The 21730-nt window shown below is 20.5% G+C and overlaps 3 protein-coding genes across 3 annotated transcripts; 1 reads left to right on the forward strand and 2 right to left on the reverse strand.

The window, feature by feature from the left end:
• Positions 1-589: 589 nt before the first annotated feature.
• On the reverse strand, positions 590-13972 carry PY17X_1344200 (conserved Plasmodium protein, unknown function; the record flags this gene model as incomplete). Its single annotated transcript, XM_022957207.1, has 3 exons — positions 590-1133; positions 1307-1428; positions 1697-13972. The coding sequence occupies 3 exons, from the start codon at positions 13970-13972 to the stop codon at positions 590-592; spliced, it is 12942 nt and encodes a 4313-aa protein (XP_022813663.1).
• A 1153-nt stretch (positions 13973-15125) lies between these two features.
• On the forward strand, positions 15126-16456 carry PY17X_1344300 (PRELI domain-containing protein, putative; the record flags this gene model as incomplete). The annotated part of the gene is made up of 5 exons (XM_022957209.1): positions 15126-15179; positions 15486-15630; positions 15790-15945; positions 16057-16133; positions 16307-16456. 5 exons carry the CDS (start codon positions 15126-15128, stop codon positions 16454-16456), a joined length of 582 nt encoding a protein of 193 aa, XP_022813664.1.
• A 763-nt stretch (positions 16457-17219) lies between these two features.
• On the reverse strand, positions 17220-21622 carry PY17X_1344400 (DEAD box helicase, putative; the record flags this gene model as incomplete). Its single annotated transcript, XM_022957210.1, has 8 exons — positions 17220-17611; positions 17823-19776; positions 19871-20011; positions 20245-20294; positions 20463-20696; positions 20836-20897; positions 21055-21341; positions 21530-21622. 8 exons carry the CDS (start codon positions 21620-21622, stop codon positions 17220-17222), a joined length of 3213 nt encoding a protein of 1070 aa, XP_022813665.1.
• Positions 21623-21730: the final 108 nt, after the last annotated feature.

A 21730-nucleotide genomic window follows, 5' to 3' on the forward strand; every position in this document is an offset into this window, starting at 1 on the left:
AATATATAAAGCATGGTTTATATCCTTTTTAAAATATTCAAATTGTAAAAAAAAAAAAAAAAAAAAAAAAAAAAAAAAAACTACATTTAAAAATAGATATACTCAAATGTTACATGTACAAACACAAAAAAATGGAAATAATAATGAAGAAGCATGATGAACAGCATGATGAACAGCATGGTGAACAGCATGGTGAACAGCATGGTGAACAGCATGGTGAACAGCATGGTGAACAGCATGGTGAACAGCATGAGTAGATGCTAAATAAAATGCACAAAAAAATGTTTTACTTAATTATATGGAGGCTTATGAAAATATATTGTGGAAAATAAAAAGCGGAATAAGGAAATATATTCACATATATAATATCTACATTATTATAATTATATTTTTTTGTAATTTTGATAGAAAAGTAAAACGTTCTAATTAACAAACGTAGAAATAAAATAAAAACAAAAAAAAGAACAAAATAAAAACAAAATAAAAACAAAATAAGAACAAAATAAGAACAAAATAAGAACACTGCTTACATATTATGTTTATCGTTTGTTGTGTTCTACTGCTTGTGTGCCTTCTTGCACATGCTTGGCTAGTATGACTGTTTTACGAAATTGAAAATAAAATCTCTAAGGTTGAAATAAAAGATATTTAAATATATAACTGATGAGAGAGAAAAGAAAACTTTTTTTGTGGTTTCAAATATTATAATAGTAGGTTTTATATTTGCTTGATGTAAGGAATACGATTTTGTCATTTTTTTAAGACGCTTATCATAGTTATAAATAAAATAAAAAATATAATATAAGAAATACATAATTTTTATTTTATTTTTCTTTATTTTATAAATTAATTTTTTTTCATTTTTTATTTTTTTTTTAAATAAGACATCAAAATAATACCCTAAAAAATTATTATTATTTTTTTTAATTATATTTTTAATATTATCCATTATATTTTTCTCTTTTTCAAAAATTAAATTAAAATAATCACAAACAATCTCAATCTTAATTATATTCTTCTTTTTTATAATTGTTCTATTTACATCATTTAGAGTTATTATATATTCATCACAAAATATAACTACCAAATTCTCCTCTTTGTCATTAAGATAATTTTCAATAATTAGTCTCTTTCTATAAAAAAAATTTAATTTGAAAAACCAAGTGTGGAAAGGGTCCTAATACAAGGGTTGCCTCGTGCACACTACACATGCCACTACACATGCCACTACACATGCACATACGCACACTATACATAGCACTACATACAATATATGCGCTCCTCGCCGCTTTTATTTTTCGCTTACATTAACGAACAATCCGATGTGTTGCAAATTCTGAATGGAGTAATGTCATACTTGATTTTTTTTTTTTTATAAATTGTAGTAAATGTTGTAAACCCTCCAAATCCGCTTTCGTTTACCTTTCTCTAAGTTTGTCAGCAAAAAAAATTAAAAAAATGTAAAAAATGTAAAAAATAAAAATAATAAAAATAATAAAATATACAAACGTATGCAAAATGAAACTATAACCATGCTAGTATACCATTTTTATGGTAGTTATATGTCCATTAATTATGTTAAAATGTTGTAGTTTTTTTATTTTTTTTTGTTTTTTTTTTTTTTTTTTTTTTTTTTTTTTTTTTTTTTTTTTTTTTTTTTTTTTTTTTTTTTTTTTTTGTTTTTTTTTTGATATACCTCGTCGGAAGGGCCCCGTTTGGTGTCTTGAGATAAATTTTGTACCTTTTCACAAAAATAGTCTAAAATAATTTTTTTTTTTTTTTTTAAATCATTTTCATCATTATCATACAAATAATAATTAATACTAGACATTATATCTTTCCCTATATTTTTAATTGCACTATTAAAAATGTAAAAATTGTTAGAATTTGAAATTATATTATTTTTTTTATCCAATTTATGTATTTCTTTAAAATGGTCATCAAAAATGAATACCTTTTTATCATTGTTAAAATAAAATAATTTACTGTTAATTTTATTTATTTTTGATTTTTTTTTTCTATATATACAATAATTTGAGTCACTTAAAACGGTCATATTTTCAAAGTTTGTGAAAATGGTATCATTGTCATTATCATCATTAGCATCGTTATTGTAGACATGTTCTTTCCCACTTTGCACACTTTTATTTCGTTTCCTTTTTAGTGATATATTTATTTTGTTGTAATTTTCTCCTAAATTGTTTTTATCTTTATCCAGACTAATTAATGCTTCATTTCTTTGTCTAATATTTTTAACCAACAGTTCTTTTTTTGAATTATTTTGAAATTTTATAGATTCTGAAAATATATTTATATTTTCTAAACACACATTACTTTTTTCATGAATCTCATTTGTGATATATTTAAGACCATATGATATATCTACAAAATTAAAAATATTTTTTTTATCCATAATTTCATTAAATAAATTAGAATAGTTGAAAATATATTTATTTATTATATTCATTTTTGTCATATAAAAAAATAAATTTTTATATAATTCTTTTATATAATAATCTAATATATAATTTATAAATTCTAATATATTTTTTTCTTTTATTTTTTTTAAATCTAATGAATTTATTTCAAAATTTGCATTTTTTATTTGATTTAAAAACGCTAGTTTAAAATTAAAAAAAAAACAATTTGAATTATCATTTAAATTTTTATATCTACTTATAAATATATTATCTTCATTTTTATATCGTTCTATGCTATATATATTTTTGTTAGAAAATGAAAAGATCATATTTATATTACTTATTTTTAAATTATATATTTTTATTTTTCTTTCTTTTCCTATATCATTAACATTGTAAACAATTTTAGAATATATGTTAAATTTTGAAGATTCTTTAGTATATTTATTTTGACATTTCCAAAATTTCCAAATCCATTTCTCCTTCCCATCATCATCATTATCGTCACTTCTTTTGCCAAAACAAACTGATAACTGATTCTCTTCTGTGATATTTTTTATTTTATTTTTATTTTTATTTTTATTTTTATTTTTTTTTTTTAAATATTTTTTATAACAATAATTTAAATTTTCTATAGTTATTAATGATAAGTATATATGTAATGGACAAAAAAATAATAACTCAAAATTTTGAATAACCAAAGAATTGAACCCCATTTTGTATATTATATCAAATGTTATAAACTTATTTTTCTTGAAAATATTATTTACATTATCTTTTTTAAGATCATTTATATTGAGATGTATATTTTGGCTATCTTTTTTGTCTATTATATCATTTTGACAACTTTTAAATAAAATTTTTTTTACAATATTTGCTGAAAAATCGACTATAGATAAATTATCTATATTTAAATAAAACCTATTTTGAGAAGAAGTAGTATCAGTTTTGCTTTTTTTAAAATAAATATATAAATTTGATAAACACACAGTATATATGTGTGCATTTTTTTTTTTTTTAAATAAATATTTACTGAATTGTTCGTCATAAGACAGGCCATTATTCTCGCCTTCGTTATTATCGCCTTCATTATTCTCATCTTCATCTCCATCTTCATCTTCATCTCCATCTTCATCTTCATCATCTTCGTTATTCTCATCTTCTTTATCGGCACTTCTATATTGCATATAGTTTGGATGCGGATGTGATATTGCCCTTTTGTCACTATAATATAGTTTGGAAATATCAACATTTTTTATCAAAACTGATGAAAATATATTTATTTTTATATCATTATTTAGTATTATATAAAAACTTGAACCTTTTTTTCTTTCCTCATTTTTATGATCTGAAAAAATTATTTTTTTTTTTTTAACATATTCAGAAAATGTCACATCCTTACTTATTTTATGGACAATATGAGATCTGTTCGTTTTATCATTAAACTGTTTTAAATATTTGCGATGTTTTAAATATTTGCGATGTTTTAAATATTTGCGATGTTTTAAATATTTGCGATGTTTTAAATCTTTGCGATGTTTTAAATATTTGCGATGTTTTAAATATTTGCGATGCTTGAAATATTTATAATATTTTTCACCCTTTTTAACCAACATATCTCTCTTCTTGCTAAATGATCGCATAAATAATGTAATATATTTTTTTTTATTTAAAATATAATTAAAAGAATCATCTTGCACTTTTTTAAGATCGCCTGAGTTGTAAACGTCTATATTCCAATGTTCTCCGCCTTCTTCATTTCGTTCATTTCGTTCTTTTTGGCCATTTTTTTCACTTTTTTCATTTTTTTCACTTTTCTTATCGCTTATCTGATGCATAGGCAACAAATTCAAATTCACTTTCCCTTTTATTTGTATAACATTGTCGAAATATTGTGAAAATTTGATTAAGATTTTTTTTTTTTTTTGAATAGTGTAAAATTTGAAAAATATCGATTTATTATTTTCAACAAATTTGACTATATTTATTTTTTTTTCTAATGATATTCTACAAATGTGTATATTATTTGTTTGTTTAAATGGGTATAAAATTAAAAAACAATTTTTTATATTTTTATTTTTTCGTAATGGAAAAAGTAAAATACTATTTTTTTTTAGGTATCTAAAATTGTGTTTATTTTTTTTTAAATATTCATGTATTAAATATTTATTATTTAATATATTGTTTATATCATCTTTTGTTATTTTTTCAAATATATTATTATTGTCTATTTCGTTATCATTATTATTCTCCTTTTCAAGATTATTATATATTAATGGATTCTGGTTTTTTACATCTTCTTTATCTAATTCAATGTTAAGGTAAGAAAAACAATCTGGCTCAATTTCATCAAGTTTTATGATATCTTTATTTTTTTTCATTTCATCATTTTTCATCTCATTATTTTTCATTTCATTATTTTTCATTTCATTATTTTTCATTTCATTTTTTATTATATAAATAAGCTCTATATAATGCATAATGTCGACTATTACTCCATATCCAGTATTATTATATAAATATATTTTTTTTATTTCTTCATTTTTTTCTATATATTTATATATGTTCATGACATTACTTTTTCCAGGCATTTTATCTGTTATATTATTATTATTATGATCATTTTCGTTTATGTATTTAATATATTTTTCTAGTTTTTTTTCATCAGTTTTATGCTCACTTATTTTTATAAAAATCGAATTATTTAATGCGTGAGTAAAATATTTACATGCTTCATTTTTACGAATTATAAATTTCAAATTGCAAAAATTGTGAACATTTTTATTTTGATTCGAATTAACTAATATCGAATTATTTTTTTTAACAGAAAAAATATATGACCCCTCTTTTTCTATGTTTATTGGACCACACACATCCAAATAATTATCACCATTACAATTTTGAATCTTAAAAAAAAAGAGCAACTTATTTTTACTTCCACTATCTAATATTCTATTAATAACCTTAGTTGAATTTCTCTCAATTTTATAAATTTCAAATTTATTAAAAATCGAAAAAATATATATATCTACTTTTGATTTATTTTGTATAATGTATTTAGGATATATAGATAAAACATTATTATAATATCCACATCTCATATTTGTTTTTTTATTATTTTGGATGCTTAATAAATTTATTATATAAAAAAATAAATATTTATTATTATCTATTGTATCTATAAGACAAATATCATTACAGTTTCTTTGATTAACATTATTAATTTGTTTTTTTTCAAAAATAAGATATTCAAAAGGTTCGTTAAAAACACTTATAAAACATTTCATATCTTTTATGTTATATATGTTTGGTGTAATTATATCTTTTGTAAAATTATTTAAAAAATTGATTTTTTTTTTATTTATTTCGATATAATGTTTTGAAAAGCTGTATAAGCATATTATAGTTTGACATGTAAATATAATAAAATTATTTTTTTTTATTACATTAATATAATATGTAGAATTGTTTAACACATCTTTTATTTTATCTTCATTTTTACTATTTTCTCTTAAATCTTTTGAATTTTTTTTTTTTTTTTTTTCATTGTTTACAATTTTTAACTTATTTCCTACTAAAATATTATGATCGCTATTTAAATTTATACTTTTGAAATATATTTCTTTAGTTTTATATTTATTTATTACATATTTAGTTCCTTGAATGTTATAACAGATTTGTAGAGGAAGCATATTCTTTAATGCTATAATTTTATCTATATATATATATGTGTTTTGTCGATTTTTAATTAAAATAATGTTTAAGACCAAATTTTTATCATCTTCATCATTTTCATTTATTTTTATGTTTTCGTTTTCGCCATGATTATTTGACATAACTTTTATGTGCTTTCTCCGAATATTTTCGTACAAATTTCGAATTGGAATCACACATTTGTTTGGGTCATTATTTTTGCCATTGTTTGGGTCATTATTTGTGCCATCATTTGGGCCATTATATGTTTCTTTATTTTTGTTTCGATTTTTATTTTTTCCCTTTTCGGGCCGCTGATATATGCTTGCGTTGTCAAATTGCAGATATTCTACATTTTTAAAGTGTAATATTTTTTTAAAGATACGAGGTGCATTACCATTTCTAGCATTACCATTTCTAACATTGCCATTCGGGTCGACACCAAACATACATTCTTTCTTAATTTTGCTAATGTTAATATTTGAATAAACGTTATATGTATTTGGCTCATTATCTTTTAACACCTCCTTTGAAACACAATGAGATATATATAATTTTTTTTTGTAAAAAATAAATAAAAAAAATAAATCATTTTCAAGATCATATGATGTTATATATGTTTTTTTTTTTGCATATAAAAAATATTTATAATATTTATAACATTTATGTAAAAATATGATGTCTAAATTTGTATTATTGTGTATACATACATTTGAAATTAAATTATAAAACCCGCAATCATTATATAATAATATATTTTTATTTTTTACATATTTTTTGTATTCTGGTAAAAATAAAATATATTCTCCATTTTTTAAATAATATATTTCTCTTTTATTTTTGTTTTCATTATTTTGATACGAAAATGCTTTTTCTTGTATTTTATTTATCATTACTGATTTATCGTTATAGAAATCGAGAATGTTGTTTTTTTTATATCTTAAATTTTCATTTTCCTTACCATTATTATATATTTTTTTAATATTATTAAATATTTCATGATTGTTACACCAATTATTTATAATTTCTTCATATAGATACATAATTTTTCTGAAAATATTTTTACTTAAAAATATATCGATAGGTTTATTTTTAAAAATTGAAAAAAAATTATTTTCATCTTTTGTCTTTATCCAAACAAAATGTATTTGGACATTTTTTACAAAAGTTTCAAATATATTATTTTTAAAAAAATTCAAATCATAAATACAATTTAAATCATGTCTTTTTATTATTATCTCATTTTTATTATATGAAGAAATATATTTATAATTTCCTTTTATATTTATTTGAGCAATTTTTATTTTCTTAAATTCTTTATATCTATAATAATGCACCGTTTCAAACAACTCGACACTCAAATTATTTATTATTATATTAAAAAGCATTGTTAAATATGTTTTTTCTTTTTTTATTTTTTTTAATTTATAGATATAACTATTTTTTATTATATCCTTTTCACATTGCTTATACAGAATTAAATTTATTTCTTCATAATAATTCAAACAATAATTTAGTTCATATATTTTTTTTAATATATCTACTATATCTTTTAATCTTATTTTTATTTTGAAATTTTTTATCTTCACATTTATGTATTTCGGCGATGAAAACGTTTTTTCATTTTTTACATCATTATAAGGTATATCTTCCTTCGTATTTTTACTCCCATTTTTATTTTCACTTCCATTTTCACTTCCATTTTCCATTTTGATCATTTCTTCTATGGCATAATTTGCATTATTGATTGGAAATAAACTATCATAATTTTTAAACACATTTTTAAGGATATCTATATTTGTCTGCCTTTTTTGAGATCCATCCATGTTTATTTTTATATCAAATAAATCATTTCCACTAACATGACTCGATCCTATATTTTTATTCACTACATCGTTCAAGAAAATATTATTAAAATAAAAATTATTACACTTTGTTATTTTAATATTGTTACTAAAATAAATTACCTTTTCTTTTTTTACACACATATCTATACTAATATTTTTGCTTATACAGTAAAAATTTGAATTATTTAATAAATGCAAACTATTTTTTTTATTTATTTTCCATTTGAAAAATATTGTTTCTTCTAATTCATCACTTATGTAGTTGTTTGGATAAAAAGACGAACATAACAAATTCAATTTTTTTGAAGGACAAGCCAATTTTGTTTTTTTTTCGGAGCTAGCTAATTGGGATATATTTTCTGAACAAGTCAGGTCGTTTTTCATAATTTTATCAAAAAAATAATTGTTGAAAATAATATGTTTTTTTTTTTTAAAAAACTCAAAAAATAGACTTTTTCTCAAATTGAACAGTAGTAGAAAATTTACACACCCTTTGTAAATGATACAAAATTTGTTTGATTTTTCAATTTTAGCTGATTGTTCGACATTGTACACATTTTTATATTTCAGCAAATGTTCATGTAACAATAAATTTACAAATAAGTGAGCATGTTCAGCATATAAATTAATTTTGTATATATTATTAGTATGTACTAAATAATCATAGGAATTAAAATCATTTGGTGTTAAAAACTTCACCATGTTTTCGTAGAAGTAAATAAGATAATTGTTAGGTCTTTTTATTTTTTCTGTTTTTTTTAAAATATCTATTTTTTTTTTTACAAAATAATCTGTGTTATCTTCTTCAATAAAAGTGTCATCAGAACTGTTTTGCGTATTTCTAAATGCGGTCCATGTTTTTATTTTATTTTTTATTTTATTTTTTATATAATTAGAATAACATTCCTTTTGAAGATACTTCTCAAGAGTATATATAAACAAATTTTTATCATCAACAAAATATAAATTATAAAAATTAAATAACTGAAATATATCAGTTATTATATAAATTTTTTTCATTTTAATAAATATATGATTTTCTATATTACATCCAATAGTGTCACTTTTATACCTATAATAAAAAATATCAACAATTTTATTTTTTTTTGAAATTACCAAATTATTATATTTGCTAATTTTTGTGTTAATAAATGAACTAAATGTACTGACATTTTCTTCATTTTTTATATCTTTCATATTTAATAAATATTTTAAATAACTTTTTTTATTTTTTATTTTTTTATAATAAACAATTACATCATATGGATACTTGTAAGTATAGTTTAAAATAAGAGGGATAACTGATTTTATATTTGTTATAATCTTATTATTGTCATTTATATATCTAAAAATGTTTATTAAACAATATTTTGTAAAAATGTAACTTACTCTGCTATTCAATTTATCACTCTCTAAAAATATTTGTATATCTATCAAATGTATAACGATTTTAAGATTTTTTTTCAACTTGTCTTTTTCAACATTTTTCAATTTTTCATCATTTTTCAATTTTTCAACATTTTTGCAATTTTGTTCACTATCTATCGTCTCATTTTTTTTACATTTATTTTTAATATATCTTGGATCCTTTATGTATTGTCTTTTCTCAAAATATTCTACATTGTTGTTTAGAACATTTTCAATCATTACATTTTGAAAAAGTGTATATTTTTCAGGTGATATATATGCATTCCCAGTAATATATATGAACATAGCAAATATATTTGATATGTAAATAACATTTCTATAATAAATTAATAATATATTCATATTTTTTAAAATTGGATTTTTATTGTGATGTGAAAAACATATATTATTTAAAAAATAAACAAATATTTTGTCATAAAGTATAATTCTTTTATTATACATATCTCTATTATTTTTTTTTTCTTTTTTTTTAAAAACAAATTTATTTTTTATATGTACACTATTTTGTACAATAATAAAATTTCTGTTGTTATGAATTGAAGGAGCAAATAAAGTGACGTCATTAAATGTTAGTTTGTATTTATTTAGGCTTATTCCATTTTGTGTCTTCATATTCTTTTGTCTTATTTTGTAATTTTTAAAATTGTCCATTTGATCTTCATCTGTAGAGCCGGCATACTTAGCCACGTGATAATTGGCAGCATTAGAACCACTGCCAACACTGTCAGCATTATCAGCATTGCCAACACTGTTAGCATTAGCAGCATCACATTCCAATTGTTGCTGCTTCAAGAGGATGCTATCTCTAAGGGAAAATACGTCCTTTACTTCGTTTTCGTTAAAATTGTAGATTTGGGTATAATAATTTTTTTTTAAATTTGCAACTTTGATTTCACAACTATGCTTTGATGAAAATAAATTCAAAAAATCGTTAAGAAAATATTTATTTAAAAAAGTAAAAAAATCATTTGTCTTATATAATAAATATATTTTATTTCCATATATTTTTGTATTAGTATTAAATTCATTTGTGCTTTTTCTATGTTTATAAAAAATATCATATTTTTCACCCTTTTTAGCATAATTATAAAATTTGGTAAAAAAATCAAAATTTTTTATTTCTGATATTATTGTAAAATATCTCTTATTTTCTTCATCATTTATTATATGATCCAAATTTCGATGTGAAAATATTTTACATAATTGGTTGGTAGAAAAGAAAGAAAATTCTTTATCTTGTTCATGTCTTTTTTTTATCCTTTTCATAAAATCTAGTACATTATATATTTTATTAAAACTTGTAAACTTATTTAATTGCAACTTATAAAAATCGATGTACAATTTTAAAAAATTATTTGTTCTCACATTATTTTTACATAATAAATCAAAATAATAAATGCAAACATTTGTATCCAAATCTATTATGTATTGATTTTTTTGAAGATTATAATTATTTAAATTTTTTAATTCATTCATATAAAAATCGTCAAAAAATGATATAAAATGTATTTTACTTTTAATTTTTATTTGTATTAAATATTTTAGTAATTTATAATTATTATACTTAGATTTTATTTTATTTAAAAAATTATTTTTATATATTTCATAACTATTACAATATTTTTTTATGTTTCTATATATTCTATGTTTATAATTATAACTACTATCTAGTGTGTAATTATTTTCTGTATCAGCAATATGATTAATTGTATATTTTAACTTTTTTAATAAAACATTATAAATATTATTTTTCCTTTTTTTTCTTATTAATTTAAATTTTTTTATAGATTCCTTCATTCTCAAATTAATAGTATCCTGCAAATATATTATTCTTCGAGTTGCTATATATATTTGATATATAATACAATTTATAAAAACTATTTTGGCTTTATTAAATATATTTACATAAATATTTTTGTTAATAATTTTTATTAACAAGTCATAATTATTTTCCATTTTACCTTGACAGTTCATGTAAAAATAGCTTTTGTCTTTTTTTTTTCTTGCTCTCTCCTTTTTAAATTCTAATACGTTTTTTAACAAATTTTTGTAATAATTAAATCGTATATTCACATTACCAAGAAAAAAATAATTGTAATATTTAAAGAAAAATCTTCGTATTTCCTCTTTTTCTGATTCTATTTTTAATATATATTTTAAATTAAATGACATTTTAATAGGTTTTAATTCTTTTTTTAAACACATTTCATTTTTCACTGTAACTAGCTTATTATTTATAACATTGTTACATGTATGGATAACCCGTTTTGTTCCTACATTTGTGCCTATAGTATTTGCTTTAAAATCTTCAGATATGCAAAATAAGTTTATATTACAATTGCTTGCTATAACATTTACAAAAAATTGAAAGTTGTTTTTATTTTCTGTTATTCGCTTTAATTTTTTTCTCATAGGATTTCTTAGTAAGTGTGTGTATTTTTTCATGTTGGTGCAATAAATGGAGTATATATAATAAAAAAAATTAACATGTTCAGGTAATAAATACCATTTAGAATTATTTAAATATATTGTAACAATTCCATATTCATTTTCTTTGTTTTCTATTTTTAAAACAATATTTATCTTATCATTTAAATTATATTCATATAAAATATTATTTTCTAAATAACCACTTTTAACAATAATATCTTTCACTAAAAAATCGGAACTAGCTATTCCATTCTGTTCATAATTGTATTGTTCAGAAAAAAAAAAACAACGTTGATTATTTTCATCATTATTATGATTTTGTTTTATAATATTTTCATTACTTTCGTTGATATTAATTGATGCATACTTTTTATTAATATTACATATTTCTTTAATTTTTATTTTTATTATTTCTTCTCTAAAATTTATTACAGTATTATTGTAATATCTCAATTCTTCTTCTCGGTTTGTTAAAATTGCATTACTATATAGTAGATCAAATTTATCGACATTTTTATTTATATAAAGAAAAATATTTTGAATACAAATAAATGGTGTATATTTTATAATATATGTTGATAAGGAAATTTGATTATCTTTTGTTAGATCTATTAAATATGTTCGTTGTAAAAAGCTTTTTTGAATCAAATTATACACATCTATACATTCTACAACTTCAAATATACAAATTATGTTAGTTAAAATTATATCACATTTATTATAGTTTTTTTTGAAAACATTTATATTTTCTTCATTTTCTTTTTTCATGTTAAGAAATTTTCTATATTTATAATATATCAAATTGGAATTATTTATATTATATTTATTAAGTTCTTCATCTAATAATAAATTATTTTGAGAATTATTATTATATAAGGTCTCACACAAATTTATATATTTTTTTTCTTTATTTTGGTTTTTCAAATTTAATGAAATTAAATTATTTTCACTATAAATAATAAAAGACATAAATGAAAGTTCAAAATCGGTACTATTATATTTTATATTTGGATTATCTTCCATAATATTATTAGTTGATCTTTTGGAAATATCACTAATTTTGTAATTAATATCATAATATTCATTTATTTTAATTTTTAAAAGAGTTGAATTAATTACACCTTTTATTATATGATCTTTCAGGTTAATATTAATAAATGTCTTTCTTATGTAAATTGTTAAATTAAAAAAAAAATCATATTTATTTTTATACTCCTTATAGTTTCCATTACTATCATTTATTATTTTTTTTGTAGAATTATTTTTCTTTGCAACATTTATTAGATCTTTTAAATAATAATCAATTTTTGTATTATGTGATAAAAATAAAATTTCCTTAAACTCACATTCTTTTAAATTAATATATATGATCGGAATTAATATTTGATTTTGATGAAAATAGTAAAAAATGTTTTTTATAAAAAATAGTTTTTTTTTTATCTTTTCATTTTTTTTTCCATTATTGTTTTCTTTAACTATATTAAATTCTTTGCAGAAAAGTAAATATTTATGAGGATCTGAATTTTCACAATTATTTCCTTTATCTGTATCACTAAATTTTTGTAACTTATTATATTCATAATTTTTTTCTATATTATTATTGTTTGTAAAAATAGATATATCTCGAAATATAAAATAATATTTCGTCTTTCCTTTGGATACCCCTTTTATATGATCACAAATTTTACTATGTCTATGTTTATAATTATAAAATATTTTGACTTGAATTTTGTCTACATTTATGTAATAATTTTTTATAATTAATTTTAAAAAAAAAATAAAAATATAATAAAAAAAATTATAGACAATTCCCCATTTCTTCTTTTCCTCTGATATTAATTTGCGATAAATATTATAATATGAATTATATGTTTCATAATCTTCAAAATCAAGTATTATATTTATAGACTTAATGTGTATATTATTTTTATTTTTTTGTTTATTTGTATTCACATTATTTATATCTATTTTATTTTTCCGAAAAAAATTAATTATTTTAGTAATAAAATCAAACTCGATATTTATATCTTTTATATCGATACTTTTTATTGGTATGTTGTAAAACACCAAACTTTGAAGAAATATCAGACTAATATATATTTTGTTTATAAATATTTTAGTCTGTCTAAAGATATTTAATAATACCTTATTCATCTTTAAAGAATTTATTGGATACGTATATATAATAAAACATATGATGTATATTCACTAGGGTTAAATATATAGGCAAATACGTGTGTGCTTATATATAATAGCAACCAAACAAAACGACTATTACAATAAAAAAATAGTTAGGCATTTACATATACACACATACACAACTCAAATAGCGATTATATGTTTATTGAATTAAATATAACTAATGTTGTGTATTATAAAAAATTGAAAACAAATGTTACTTTTGTGATTTTCATTATTGTATACTTTATTTCATGAAAAAAAAAAAAAAAAAAAATATGTTTTGTAAAATTATTTGGTAAAAAGAGGAATAATAAAAATATTTAAAAAAACGAAAAATAAAACACTATATATACATAAATACTATAAAATCGGAAAGTAATGCATAAAAAGGGATGAGATAATCTATCATCATTTTTTGATAAGATTATTTCGATGCCCTTTATGAAATAGTACAGTAAATTATTAAGCTTGTAAAAAAAATAAAAAAGAAAAAATGAAATACATTCTTTCATATCATACAAAATATATTACTTGGAAAAAAATATGCGTATACATAAATATGTATACAATAAATATATAAAAATATGAACAAAACATAAAATAAAATGGAATACAAAAAAAAATTATGAACATGACATAATTTTTTTGTTATTAGTTGTGAATAATACATGAACACAACGTCATAATAGCTAGTAGATATAAATAAAATATAATATAAAATCGAGGTCAAAAAAATAATTGCAAAAATAATTGCAAAAATAATAGACGAATCGATAAAAATGGCCTAATTAAAATGATACTAAATTCTATGAAACAAAAAATTGTTTTTTTTCGTTACCGCTATTTTTTAAAGTTGCTATAATTTATTATATATATATTTACCTCAAACATTATAAAATTGAACAGAAAAATGAATATATTTTAAGATAAAAATGGATATATTTTTTAAAAAAAAAAAAGTTTTTAATATATAAATAATTTTTTTATTAATACATTTTTAATATTAAAATTGAGAATTGCAGTTTCATTATAAAAAGGAACGCATTTATTTTTATTTGTTTTTAAGGGGAAAATTATATTCCCCCCTCCCACACTTTTGTTTTTATTTTATTGTTATGACAATATAATGAAAAATTTTGAACAGGAACACATGTACCATTATGATTGGGGAACAGTTACAGTAATACAAAAGTGAATTAAATAAAAATATAAAAAAAATGCATATATATTGAAAGTGTATAATAAATGGATGTAATATATAGTAATGAATATATTGCGTATATAATTATGTGAAATTGGTGTGTATACATTCATAATTCTTTACATAGAAAGTATGTATGTTTGTGTGTAAACTTATATTCACATATTCACCAATTTGCTTAGACTTAAATAATTTTTATTATATCCAATATGTATTTATTTTAATTATATCTACAATTAATTTAAAAACACACTTTTATATGAACATGTATATATAATAATATAGGCAGCTTATTGGAATAAATATCCTAACCTTGTTCAGAATCACATAAAAGGCATTGATGTAATTGATAGGAAAATTGATATCGATAACCAAACGATGAAATTAAAAAGAATAGTTCATCTTCAATATTTCATTCCTAAAATTTTTAGTAATAAATTTTTATATTTATCTTGTGCACTTTTAATAAATGATTTTTGTAATTTTTTTTTTTTCACACAACTTATAATATTACATATATAGCTATTTTATATATTTTTTTATAAATTTACATGAACGTTCATATTTTTTTTGCATATAATTTTGATAGGAAATATTTTTAATATCGATGGTCGAGGAATAGCTGTTGAAGACATAAAAGTTAACTTAAAAAAAAAAAAGTTAACAATAAAAACAGTTAATTATACTTTAGCCCCATTTGTTAATTCAGTCGAAAAATGTACATATTTTCAGAAAGACGGTTACGGTATATTTAAAAAATATATGACTAATTTGTTTGCTTATTATTTGTTTGCTTATTATTTGTTTGCTTATTGTTTGTTTATTTTTACACCTTTTTAACGTTTCCTTAATACAGATAATAACACTTTTTATAAGCAAAGCACCCAAATAAATATAACCGGATTAGGTTATATGAAAAATCTTATAGAAAATGTAAGACATGCAATTGGGCCTATATATATATATATATATATATATGTATATATACATATGTATACATATTTATGTGCATACTATCATTTGGCACATTTTTATCACAAACTAAATAATAAATTTTGTGCCGAACATAATATAGAATTATATGATATTTATTTTTTTATTCTTAGACTATACTAAATGTCATAAAGGAAAAAAGCAAACAAGGAATCGAAATAATGGATGAAGTTATTAAAAGAACTATGAATGAAAATATTAAAATTAATCAAAATAACATATATGGCAATACTTTAAATAAAATTCAAAATGAAAAATTGTAAATAAATAGATGGCTTATTTGTTATCCCCTTTGATGGGCCCACAAAAAATGAGAGGAAAAAATGGGGGGAAAAAATGGAGGGAAAAAATGGGGGGAAAAAATGGAGGGAAAAAATGAGGGGAAAAAATGGGAGGAAAAGACATCGAAGTAAAATTTGTTTTATCCATTTTATTAATTTTTATAATAATTGAGAATCTAAATTAATATTTTTTTTTTCTATAAATAATTATAATGAAATAAAATATATGCACACTTTTTTAAAATAGCAAGTGGTGTTATATATTTATTTATATTATGTCTATCCCTTGATATATCAAAGCATTACATTTATCATGATTTATTTTATTATTGTTATTATATGATGTATCTTTCACTTCTTTCCAGACATTTAAACACAAATGTCTGTACCCAACATCATATATATTTTGTTATTGTTTTTACAAACTCAAAACATTTTTCTTTTTATAATTTTTTATGTAAAATAATAATAATTAAAACAATAACAATAATAGATGTTTAGATTAGACATTATGTAGCGACATTCAAGTAGTTCCTGTCAAGACACTACAAAAGCATTGATTAATTATGAAGTTTACAAAATTTGAAATAAAATATTTTATTAAATTTAAAGCCAGATTATAAACAGTTTTATCTATAATAAATGCACATTTTAGTATCCCCACGGATATATACGAAAAAAAAAAAAAAAAAAAATCATAAAAATCGTAAAAATCGTAAAATATAAAAATATAAAAATATAAAAGTCATAAATAATTCATTTTTTTATGAAACTCTTTTAAATGTACCAAATCAGTTACAAAATTTTTTAAATAATTTTGAGAATCTTTTATTGGGTCCTGATTTGTTATAATATGTTTATAGTGATTTTTAATATCATCATATATTTCATGAAAATTTTGTTTTTCTTTTTGAAAAATTTCATTATTAGTATATCCTAAGTTTTTTATATCATTTAAATGTGTTTTTACAAATGTTGGAAAACAGTCATATATTTCTGGATTATTAAATCTTTGATCAAGGAAAAAAAAAGATGAAAAATCGTTGATATGTCTCAAACTTCGTCCTATACACTGATTTACTATTTTCATGGCACATTTTAATTCGTATGTCTTACACATTTGGCTTATCTGCCAATCTGGCGAAAAAAAGATGGTAAAAAAAATGGTAAAAAAAATGGTAAAAAAAATGGTAAAAAAAATGGTAAAAAAAAATGGTAAAAAAAATGGTAAAAAAAGATGGTATAAAAAGATGGTATAAAAAGATGGTAAAAAAGATGGTAAAACGACGCGGCGAATACGATAGATACTATTATAATGACGGAATCATGTTTAGCATTCATTTAATACCTGACAAAATTGGGATGGAATTTGAAATGTCATGTGTATTAGGATCGTTTTTTTTTGATCTATCCTTCGAATATTCTTTATAATAATTTAGAACTAAATTATTTTTATTGATATTAGAAGTTGAAGTATTATTTTTTTCATGTTTAAAAAAAGGGATACCAACAATTAATATATTTCTACAAAAATCATCATGGAAATTGATTCCTTCACTAAGTTTTGCATTCATTACACAAAATAATATACATCCATTTTTAATTCTCATTTGATTATCTTGTTTTTTTATATTAATAATATTGGTCATATAATTTTTTAAGACATTATTATCATTTTTTTTTTCGAAAAATAAAAATTTTTTTTTTTTCATTTTTTCTAAAATATATTTTCCTTCATTATATAAAAAATTCATAAATTCATTTAAAAAAGTATAAGATGAAAAAAAGACAATATTTCCATAATTTACATATAATGTTAATATATATATTTGTAATGCTATATTTAATAAATGTGATCTATCAAATCTATTTTTATATGTATTATCAATACTATTAAATGTTAATAAATTAGTAGGCATTATTCTTACAAAGATATTTGATTTTTTAAATATATAATCAGAAAAATATAATTTTATTTTATTTTTTTTTTCACTTAAAAATAATAATAAAAATTCTTCTATTGGTTGTAATGTTCCTCCAATCAATATTATATTGTTACAATCTTTTGTTATATTTTGAAAATTGTTACATGAGCTAACACTTATAATTTCTATTTTTTCTTTTAATATCATATCCTTATTATTTCCTAAAATATATTTGAGGTACTCTGACAAATCCCTAAAATCGTCGTTGCTATTGTTTGGTTCGTTTTTATTTTTTGTTCCTATTACGTTGGTATTATTTTGTAATTTTCTTTTTTTTTCTGCCTCTACATTATTATCTGTACTACACCCAGGCCGCTTGCTTGAAAAAGAAGAATTAGAAAACCCTGTGTTACTATTATCATTTTTATTTAATGTTTCAGTTTTGTTATTATATTGATTATCATCTTCCAAATCGGAATTATTATATATTCCATTATCATCATTTTTATTTATATATATAGAATCATATTTGTTTGATCGAATTAATTTATTTGTAAATTCACATAACAAATAAATAGAAGATGTATTGACATATGCTGATATAATAGATGGCCTTTCTTTATTACTTTTTTTAAAATATTCATTTATGTTTACTTCTGCAAAAATTTTGAATTTTCTACAAAAAAGTGAATTATTTAAAAAGGCTGATATATTATTTAAATTTAATGCATCTAATTTTGAAAGAAGCATGAATCTAGTTATATTTGAAACAGATTCATTTATAGATGTAAAATATTTTAATAATAAATCACAATAAATAATAATTTGTTTAATCATAATAACATTATTATTATTTAAACTATTCTCATATTTTTGAATATATTTTTTTAAAACTAATTTTGTAAAAATAATTTGACTTTTACTAATTCCTATCGAATTTGCATTATTTATATTTTCTATAATATTTTGAGATTCATCAAAAATTATTATATTATTTTTTATATTTATTTTTAAATTATTTCTAATCTGTTCATTTAAGATACAAATATAAGGTAATAAAATTATGTCTGCATTTTGGATATTTTCTTTACACATATAATAAGGGCATATCTCAATTTTATCATGTCTACATATTTCTTTAATTTTATTCATATCTATATTTTTTGTATTTATTAATTTTTTAATTAAGATATAATTATTTATTTCATCATTTTCTTCTTTACTACTATTACTATCACTAGATGACTCATAAAAAATTTTTTTTTTTTTTTTTTTTTTTTCTAAAACCATTTCTGTAAACCCTTCTTTATATTTGCATTTGCTACTTCGGCATGCCTCGTTTAGCTCGTTTACATTTGGGCATTTTTTCATAATTTTCTAAAGTGGAAAATGGGCAAGAAAATGAATATGCAGACAAAAGTATGCAATAAAACTATGCAATAAAACTATCAATATACTCTCATTTGCTTACCTCATTAATACATAGATGCTTTCTACTTCCAATGATTATCATATTTATCGGTAAATTTTCCTTGCTTAGCTTTTTTTCGATCTTTTTTAATTCTGAAAAATACTGGTTTAGTTGTGATTGCGTTCGACTGCATATGAAAATCTGAGAGAAAAGGGAATAGCCACGGTGTACACATCTATACATATCTATACTATCTATACATATCTATACTATCTATACATATCTATACTATCTATACATATCTCTAATCATGTCTAATCATGTCTAATCATGTCTAATCATGTCTAATCATGTCTAGGCATGGGTAGCAACTGCGTGTGTGCATTGGCAAGTTTGGCTAGTTTGGCCAGTTTGGTTATTCCAATTTTTCGTACCTGTTTTTTTGGAGGTTCGTCAAGAAAAAAATTGTTTTCCATATCCTCGTCTAATTAATAAAATTCAAAAAAAAAAAGAAGAATATATGCACGAATAGATGCACGAATATATGCACGAATGTATGCACGAATAGATGCACGAATAGATGCACGAATAGATGCACGAATGTACACTTATTGTATTTATAAAAGTATAGAAATTGTTGTCTTTTTTATACCGTTCCAAGTAGGCAATATATCATCATTATCTTCCCCTTTTTGTATTATGTCATTTTTTTTTTGTTTTTTTTGTAACAAAATATGCTCATTAAATTGTATTTTATCATTAGTAAAAGTGAAATATTTATTTAGAATTTTTAAATTATTTTCATTTTTTGTTTTTTCCATATTTATATAGTTTTGATATTTTTGTATGACATTGTTTATAATATTTTCTCGTATCCATTCTGGTTCTGAACAAAATAGCGATAAAAAATAATGGCGATAAAAATGGTGATAAAAAATAATGGTAATAAAAATAGTGACAAAAATAGTGATAAAAAAATAATGATAAAAATGGTGATAAAAATGGTGATAAATTCAATCATGTACCCTCCCTTTTAAGCTCCACATTTTCTTTTATTAAAAATAGATCAAATCTATGCTTCAATAAGCTGAGAAAGAAACGATAAAATAATATTTATGACAAAAATATATAGACACTAAATACTTGATAATAATTCTAAAGAATTTGAAATAGTAAATTTTTTTATAAAATAGGGCTAATCAAATATATTAATCTTTTTTTTTCGTGGTTTTTTTTTTTTATACAAATAAATAATTGAAGCTAATAAGGTTAGAGATTTCCCAGATCCAGTTTTCATTTCACTAATGATATGTTGTTCAGTATATATTTCATTTTTAACATAATTTAATTCTTTTGTTTGAATTTCAAATTTATCATTAAATATATCTAATATAGCTTTATTTGTATCCTTTATATTTTTTAACATATTTTCATTTTTTCTTATAATTTCAAAAATTAGTTTTATTTTTTCAACCTTTATATTTGATCTTTTCATAATTTCATACATTATTTTCATGAATTCTAGTTGGGCCTGACATAAATAAAATGAAAAAAAAAAAAAAAAAAAAAAAAAAGTTAAACACCTTAATTGATAGAAGACAAGTCGTTGTAAAGGCTTGCTAATTGGTTCATTTCTAAACCGTCACTTCGTTCACTTTTTTTTCACTTTTTTTTCACTTTTTTTTTCGGTGTTTTTTTTCACTTTTCTGCCATCCTTACTTCGTACGGAGGAAAGGGAAATATCTTTTTAATTTCATCTTCAAATGTGCTGGTAATTTTAACCTCATCTTCAAATGTGTTGACCATTTTCATTGTATTGTAAAAAATGAAAGACGCACAAATGGGAAAACTAAGTTATGGTAAGCGCCTAAATGGAGCTGTTGCTCTTTGACCGTTCTCATTTAGCTTATAGTATCTCTT

This window comes from Plasmodium yoelii (assembly GCF_900002385.2).
Source record: "Plasmodium yoelii strain 17X genome assembly, chromosome: 13".
NCBI classification, from domain to species: Eukaryota; Apicomplexa; class Aconoidasida; order Haemosporida; family Plasmodiidae; genus Plasmodium; species Plasmodium yoelii.